The sequence below is a fragment of the Prorops nasuta genome, unplaced genomic scaffold (genome assembly GCF_024137725.1).
Source record: "Prorops nasuta isolate Cenicafe-Biocafe unplaced genomic scaffold, Cenicafe_Pnas_1.2 PNAS00001, whole genome shotgun sequence".
Classification (NCBI taxonomy): domain Eukaryota; kingdom Metazoa; phylum Arthropoda; class Insecta; order Hymenoptera; family Bethylidae; genus Prorops; species Prorops nasuta.
The window spans coordinates 9,178,683-9,186,950 of record NW_027116798.1 but is presented as its reverse complement, the minus strand read 5'-3'; the positions used below and the strand labels follow the sequence as shown (position 1 = coordinate 9,186,950).

At 32.8% G+C, this 8,268-nt stretch overlaps 2 protein-coding genes across 2 annotated transcripts; both read right to left on the bottom strand.

The window, feature by feature from the left end:
* Positions 1 to 2,247: 2,247 nt before the first annotated feature.
* On the bottom strand, positions 2,248 to 2,840 carry LOC136785399 (protein GVQW3-like). The gene is made up of 2 exons (XM_066746461.1): positions 2,835 to 2,840; positions 2,248 to 2,580 (listed from the first exon to the last, which is right to left on the bottom strand). The coding sequence occupies exons 1-2, from the start codon at positions 2,838 to 2,840 to the stop codon at positions 2,248 to 2,250; spliced, it is 339 nt and encodes a 112-aa protein (XP_066602558.1).
* A 1,406-nt stretch (positions 2,841 to 4,246) lies between these two features.
* LOC136785298 (uncharacterized) lies at positions 4,247 to 8,052 on the bottom strand. The gene is made up of 4 exons (XM_066746373.1): positions 7,773 to 8,052; positions 7,396 to 7,658; positions 4,653 to 6,751; positions 4,247 to 4,397 (listed from the first exon to the last, which is right to left on the bottom strand). Exons 1-4 carry the CDS (start codon positions 8,050 to 8,052, stop codon positions 4,247 to 4,249), a joined length of 2,793 nt encoding a protein of 930 aa, XP_066602470.1.
* Positions 8,053 to 8,268: the final 216 nt, after the last annotated feature.

Below are 8,268 nucleotides of genomic sequence, written 5' to 3'. Positions count from 1 at the left end.
AAAAAGAAGAGCATTTTGCTACATGGTTCAATAATCAGTGGAAAGGGGAAGGAAGCCAAACAGCCATCTTGTTTGTTTAGTCAGCATAAATATATATATACACTGTGAAATTAGCTTTAACGTGAGAGAAGACGAAAGCTTTGTATCACGTATGTCAGCTGTGGTCGTGTCTCATGTGAACGTAGTATACACAGGGAACACGTGGATTTGGTGCTATAACCATAAATGTAAATAAAGGATATATAAGGAGAACCTAGGAAGTAAAGGTGACATGTTTAAACTGGTTGGACAATCATACATATAGAAATCACTCAAAAATTAGAATCGGCGAATAAACAAATAAATTGGACGCTTATGTTGTATGATTGATGACAATGGCTAAACCACAGCTAATCAGATGAGTATTATTTATCATATGTATGAAAAATGCCATGAAAACGTGATTCTTTGTGGATAATTTTATATTACAGGTACTAAATTTAAAATGTTTTGAAGGGCTCAATATATAAGATGCATAATTAAGAAGGAAAATATCACTGGCTGCCAAGTATCGATTAGCAAGTAGTTAATGTATTCTAATCTGAATCGTAGAGAAAACAGCAAATGTCAAGAAATATAGAACATTCATTGAATAAGGTAAATAATTCTGTAATTAGCTGTAATGTTTGTAGAAGTATTAGTATGTCGTATTCAAGTTCCGTTAAATGTTAGTTTTATCTTTTCAGTGTATACTACTAAAACTTTTATACACATGAGAGTTTATTTTCAATCAGGAGGTACAGTATGTACAGAATTGATGGTTGGCAAAAAATGGAAATATTTACCAGGTCCAGGCTGACGCAACCTGTGCATTGGAGTAACTTAACGGGTTAATGTATAAAAAGTTTAAGATATTTAGAATAAAATACTTAATATAAATTTAAAAAAAGAACAATAATTTATATAAAATTATGTTTAAAAAGCTTGTTTGGAGAAATTGTAAAATATAACACAGAAATTTAATTAATATCTTTCTATTTATTCTACGTGGATTTATTAAAGTTGATTATATTTTTATATTATTTTGTATAAGCTGCTCGTACTAATTTGAATGTTCAATATTTTCAACAAAAACTATCTAAACGTAATTTTGTATACAAAATTTTTTTCTTTTTATATCTGGATATATTATTGTTGTAAAATTACATAATATCTGAAAATTTGTTAATCATAAAATGATAAATATTCAAAGATGCGAGACTGTCTGGCTAACGACTGCATGTTTCGAGAAGTGCCTCAAATAGGAAAAATAAGGAGCAGATCGTATGGGAAAAGTAGAACAAAACTATTTTCTCTTTTCATAGGTAAGTTTTAATCACATGTTAAAAAATTATTTTATACATTTATATAAGCATAAAATTATAATTTTTAGATTTCCCAAAGATCCTTCAATAAAGGCGGTCTGCAAGGCATAATGGGCCTAGAAGATATCGCGCCATATATTGTGGTGACTGCCTGCAGTTATTGTGGCGTTTTCTCCTCCGCCTTGCAATCCACACATACAGGATCCAATATAAAAGTAATGCCCATTTTCTGGGAAAAATATATTTATTCATTGTATCGATACAAATGTTTAAATTCTTCAAAATACATTCCCCAGCAACTATACACTAACGGAGATGTGTTTGCCATGCCTAGAAAGTACCTTGAAACTCCTCGATGGGAATATTTCTTAGGAATGTTGTAACATGCTTTTGGATGTTTTCTACGGACTCTCAATGCATTCCTTGATGCTATCTCTTCAGTTGTGGAAACAAAAGAGAGTCGCACGGAGCCAATTCGAGACTGTAAGGAAGCTGGGGAACTACCAGGGTGCTGCTCCGAGTCAGGAAATTGGTAATAATGAAGGCCCTGTGACTGGGGACATTGTCATGGTGGAACCTGGCCGTGTCTCTGACATCAGTCCTTACACGCGCGACCCGGCGTTTCAATTTCTGGTAGGCACCTGCAGGTACAAGGCTGAGTGGACTGTTTCTCCCTGCGGTACAAGTTCGAAATGGTCTATTACTCGGACGTGAAAAAAGACAATGCGGATCGTATTGGTGCGGGAATTACATATTCGCGCTTTCTTGGGGCGGGGGGATGATTTTATGTGCCATTCGTTGCTCTGCCTTTTTGATTTTGGGTCATACTCGAACATCCAGGGTTCGCCCCCGGTTACGACACAGTTAAGAAAGGTCGGTTCAATTTTAATCAAATCTAACAATTCTAGCGCGAAACTCGAAGTTCTTTCTGATCTTCCGTCAATACTTTCGGTACAAGCTTTGCGCAGACCTTGCGCATTTGCAGATCCTCGGTCACTATCCCATGTACCGCAAATGTGGACATGTTTACGGTGTCAGCGATATTCCGGATGGTCAATTGACGGTCGGAACGCAAAACTTCGCACACACGATTCACGTTTTCGTCAGTTTTGTCCGTTGTTGGTCTTCCAGAATGAGGTTCGTCGGCGATCACTTCTCGACCATCCTTGAACGCCTGATGCCATCTTCCTGACTGTGATCTTAAAATGCAATCTTCCTTGAAAGCCTCTTGAAGCATCTGAAATATTTCGGTTGCATTTTTCCCCAGTCGCACACAAAACTTGGTTGCATATCAATGTTGAAGCGAACGCTACGTCACGCCGTAATACAGAATCGAAAAACACTTCACGCGCGGGCACGGCTTTCTACTCAGATTGGTCGGAGCATATTGGCGACCGGCTGCATTGGAAGGACTAACCCGTACCACATTTCTCGATCCGTTTTACTCCGCTAAGATGGATAATTGCGTCACAATAAATTTATGCGTATTGCTTTCATGATGGACCCTGTATGCGCGCTAAAAGCGTTCAAATATTAAATTTGGAATGCAAGCAATGCAGCCTCGATTAGACACTTAAAGTGTAGTCGTAACTAAGGTAATGAAAGAAATGAAAAATAGTTGATTATAATACTTCATTTGTTAAAATCTTCAAAAGCTTTGTGACACGTTTAAATCATTTAAGAAGTTTGCTCTCGTATTTTATTTAAAAAAAGTGGGTGTCAAGAATAGAAATATAACTGCATAAGATATATTCTTGCAATAAGGCAAGCTTATAAAAGTACAGTTTTTTTAAGAAAAGAAATTAGTTTTTTACAAGGTGGGAGATTTTAATCTGTCCATATATATATTACATATTTTTCTTAAATTTATACAATATATAATGTGACTTGGCGTGTCACCCGATATACGATCCCCATTAAAAACTAATGTTTGACTTGATTTTTCGAATCGCAGGAAATTTATACAATATTTACAATCATAATTTTATAGCATATATGGTATACACTCACAGCTATCAATATGATAATAAAATCAAAATTTCAGAAATCTAATTTATTTTCTCATTAAATAAATTCCACCTATATTGAAGAAATTTTTTATTGTTTTTATTTTTACATATTATAGAGACCGTGCACACCAACACAATGACAGTGACATGAGAATGTATATTAGTGTATTTGCATACTATCAGCACAAACTATCGGTCAATTTTCACAGTTTTTGAGTGTAATTTATTTATACATATACAGTTATACATTGACACTTCGCTATCATTGTGTTGGTGTGCACGGTCTCTATACAAGAGACATGATATTGGAGCGATCAGAATGGACAAGATTATGTGAATTTTATCATTTTGTTCAAAGATCCTTGTCCTTGATAGATCTATTTCATCTGTACTACAAATTTTAAGTGTGTTGTTTTGATGCACATATGTGCATTAATTTCTTGTAGTCGTATCCGATCCAGTTCAAAGGGTGTTATTTCTATAACACACTACGAAATGTGTAACTTTACACATTTTGAAGCGAAAAATATTTCCTAAAAAGTGAGACTCGTTTACATTTACACTGTATGAAATTGTCTCTGAATCTCTTTCTTTTATACTTTATACTCACTGCAAACTCTAAGTGCGTTATGTGGCACACGAGGATGTGTTATTTTATACACATTAATGTGTAATTGGTATTAAAAGTGTTACTTTACACACTAAAAATAACGAAAGTGACACGCTTATCTGTGTTAAAAAGTTTAGGTGTGTAAAAAATATCTTAGTTTTGAAACCAAATGTGTTGAACGACACACATATTAAAGGTTTACACCCTTTGAAGAAATACACACTTTAATATTTTCAGAAATTACACACTTTTTAACACATATAAGTGTGTAATTTCTGAAAATATTAAAGTGTGTATTTCTTCAAAGGGTGTAAACCTTTAATATGTGTGTCGTTCAAAACATTTGGTTTGAAAACTAAGATATTTTTTACACACCTAAACTTTTTAACACAGATAAGCGTGTCACTTTCGTTATTTTTAGTGTGTAAAGTAACACTTTTAATACCAGTTACACATTAATGTGTATAAAATAACACATCCTCGTGTGCCACATACCATATTTAAAATTTAGATTATAATAATTTATAGATGTAATTGTAATAAAGCGAATATGTGTAGGTATACATATATATATATATATATATATATATATATATATATATATATATATAATAAAATCCAAAAAATATTAATAACAATATACTGGTTATTTATTTTTCTTAAATTTGTTACTTTTTATTATAGTTTTACCCATAAAATTCGGTACGCTCATGATACAATAGTGGAACATAAGTTTTGTTTAATATAATAAAGGAGGATAAATCATGTGGGAAAATTAAATCTTTGATGTTAAATACAATTTTTTCATTGTTTCCCGATTTAACAATATAATATGCATTTAATTTCGGTTCATACATAATTGTCTCTAGTAGAGAAATTAAAAGTAATTTTTTATCATTATAGATTAAAATTTCATCTATTTCTCCAAATACTGGCATGTTATCAACATTACTTTCTAACAGTACAATACTTTTTGGAAGAAGCGTAGCTCCGTAAAATACGATTTTGGGTGTTTTTATCATTTGGCAGTTAGACCTTTCACTTTCCATAATAAAGTTATAAAAAAGATTTCGATAAGTATGGGCGTCCAGTGACACTGATTTTCCTGGCATCACTGTATCACCTTGGTATAAAAACTTTTTATTGGGCATACCAGGGCAGGAATTAAGTTTGGAGCATAAACGAGCTTGATGTCTATAAGCTACAGTAAGTGCCACATTTTTGAAATTGCGTACGACTGGCATAAGATACTTGAAATAGGCATGATTACCTTCGAAACGAAAGCATGATTGTTGCCTTGATGGTCCAAATAATCGAATATATCTTGGAATGTGAACCAGATAATGAAATTTAGGCACTAATGAGTTAGGGTACAAGTCTCTGAAAGTCGAAATAAACGATTCGATCATCAGAGTCAATATATCAATTAAAATAATGTGAACTTCAAATGCAAGACATAAATTTGTAATTTGCAATATCCGAGTGTAACAGGAAATATGCTCTTCTAAATCTGTGTCTTTGAAAGGAATGATCCATTCTCCAATGAGGAATGGCACAGTATGTGCCAATGCTAATAATTGAGCCGCGCTTTGGCGTAAAGTACTGGATGGTTCTAAATGATACGGTTCTATGAGAGCAGGCTTATCCTTTTTAAGATGCTTGAAATCAAACGCGGATAATTTTTCATTTAAATCCCGTATTGTAAATAGTTTCCGACTCTTGATGCAATACATTAAGTAATATCTAACAGCAATTTCTAGTGGGCCTTCAATCAATACATGCATGGCATCTTGAGGAAGACATGTTGTAATATCAAAGTGATCAATATCCATTAAAGGACTTCTGTTATTGACACCATCATATTTCTGCCAAAATGCTTTAGCTGGTGGTGATATTGTTGTGTCGTTTATAATATTTAGAATATTTTCATGACTTGTCATATTGCGTGGAATAAATTGGTGATCGCAAAGCCCTGACTTCCACGTTTGATTTGTTGCTGTGCAAGATCGACAAAGTCTATATGCTGCCGTTGATTCTTTAAATCCACCTAGCACTGCCAATGCCGGAGTATCTCCAGCGCAGAATAATAGTGAACCCTTATAATTTTTGGTTTTTCCTCCGCCAATATCAATAGTAATCCCACTAGTTTGTAAAATACGAATGTCGTTAATAAAAGGTTTAAGAAGTTTAGCTAAAGCACCCGATTTCTTTAAATACTCGGTCTTTACTACGGCATATAATTGGACTACATCCAGCGATGAACGCACTGTAGGGTGAATGTTAGCTAAAGTCCAATAAAACATCGATTGCTTGTGAGCTTTTGCGTTAGCACCAACTATATTAGTCATAGTCAAGTCATCATAATAAAATATTATTGCTAAAGCGTTTTCGTTTTTAGAAAAAACACTATTTTCTTGATAATACGATCCATCTAAAACGGTACGCATAATTTGTCCACCGTGATAATTTCCGTGTATACTACTTCGTACCTGCTCATTATTCAACAGATTTTTTAAATTTTCTATTACAGATACTACTTGAGCATTGCATGTGGCTTTAACAATTTTTGGCGCTAAATTTTTCCTCTTTTTCCACTGTATACTTTTAGCAACAGCAACATTGACTGAAGGAACCATATTCAATTTCTCAATCAGAAATTCATCCAAGCTGCTCTTTGTTCGAACAGATGAAAATATTATAGAAGTAGGATATTCCTCTTTGAATATTGAATTGATGTCTTCATATTGTATGCTACAATTGCTCACATGTTGTTTTTTTTGTATTTGTTCCTATAAAAACAGAAGAATAGCTATCAATAACTTCATTTTTTATGAAAAGAACTTAATAAATATTTAAATAGACAGTCTGCCAGATAAAACGATGCAGGGCTTAGATGCAAGTAGACGCGGAACTCCGTAATTATAAAAGATTTACAATTTTGGTTTAGTATCTTTTCGAAACTTCTCCCTATTTAGATTCAGAGAGGCTTTAGCAAAAGTTTAATATTTTTTATAATTACTGAGATATATGTTGTTTAGCATCTACAGCTGAGGTTATTGTTAATTAACGCACTCCATATAGAGAAATGAAATACTATTCCATTAAGAAATAACTATATTTCATTTTATTATGTTTTGTAAAATTGGGAAAATTAGTAATTATATAAGAATTTGCAGCAATACATTTTATTTTATACTGACGCTACCCATACAGTATAAGTATGGAAGAATGGACATTTTTATATTTCTACAAAGATTACTGAGTTATAACATTAACAGTTATACTTCAACAATATTCCAGAAATATGAGAATGTTAGTTCTTTCGTATATGAACTATGCGATTAGACTTACTCAAAGTAAAACGGTACAATTAATAGAAAAATAAATCTAATTCAATTAAGAAGCTTTCTGTCCAAAGATCGAGCATATTTACCAATAATATGGATGTATAAATGTCTACTAAATTTGTAATGCCATCAATAATAGTTTCCATTGCTTTGACGGATATGTTACATTCTTCCCTTATGTGGATTACAAATTCTGCTGCACATTGTATTAAATATTCTTTTGCATCTATACTTGCAATGTCTGCATCAGCATTTGTTTCTATATAAATTAATATTGAAATGCAACAATATATAATTAGTACATGCTTTTCCTTAATATTTTTCCACATCGCACGCATTTCGGAACAAGCTGGAACATATGTTATTTGAAATATCGTTTAAACGTTATCTTAAATTTGCCGAATTAAAGATGTCTCATCTGGCTCCGAACGAGGCGTTCTATGTGCTACGACTATTCTCTTACCAGCATTGTCATTATCATTGTTGCATACTATTTCAGCATTGATGGAATTATATGAAATCATGTCTTGCAGATTAACTCTATGTTTTCTATATAGATGCTGGCGAAATGATTTCCATTTCTTGTATGTACAGCCGCATCCACTTTCCGTACATTTAATTTTAAACTTTGGATCGCTTGAATGATGGTGAACCATATGTGTCATTAATTGTTTATTCGTAGAGCATGAGTAATAACACATGCTGCAAGAAAATTGCAGCTCATCATTAATAGCGTTATTCATTATTTATAATTTAATAGGATGAGTCTGTATAACAGAGCCAAGAAATTTTGTTATTCTTTCCTTCTATATTTTATTATGCACCACCTTGATTGATTATTTTTAGATTATTATAAAATATAAATACAACGGTATTGCAACTTATCAATGGAAAGTAAATCCTCTATTACAGATTGAATTACTAATTTATATATGAACTTGTGTGTGAGTGTGTAGATG

Excerpts from the sequence above, each read along its gene's own strand:
- LOC136785298 (XM_066746373.1), bottom strand. The coding sequence starts at position 8,052 with ATGAATAACGCTATTAATGATGAGCTGCAATTTTCTTGCAGCATGTGT. Across the intron at positions 7,659-7,772 it reads CAATGATAATGACAATGCTG|CTTGTTCCGAAATGCGTGCG; the intron begins GTAAGAGAATAG and ends CATATGTTCCAG. Across the intron at positions 6,752-7,395 it reads TTTATACATCCATATTATTG|GAACAAATACAAAAAAAACA; the intron begins GTAAATATGCTC and ends CTGTTTTTATAG.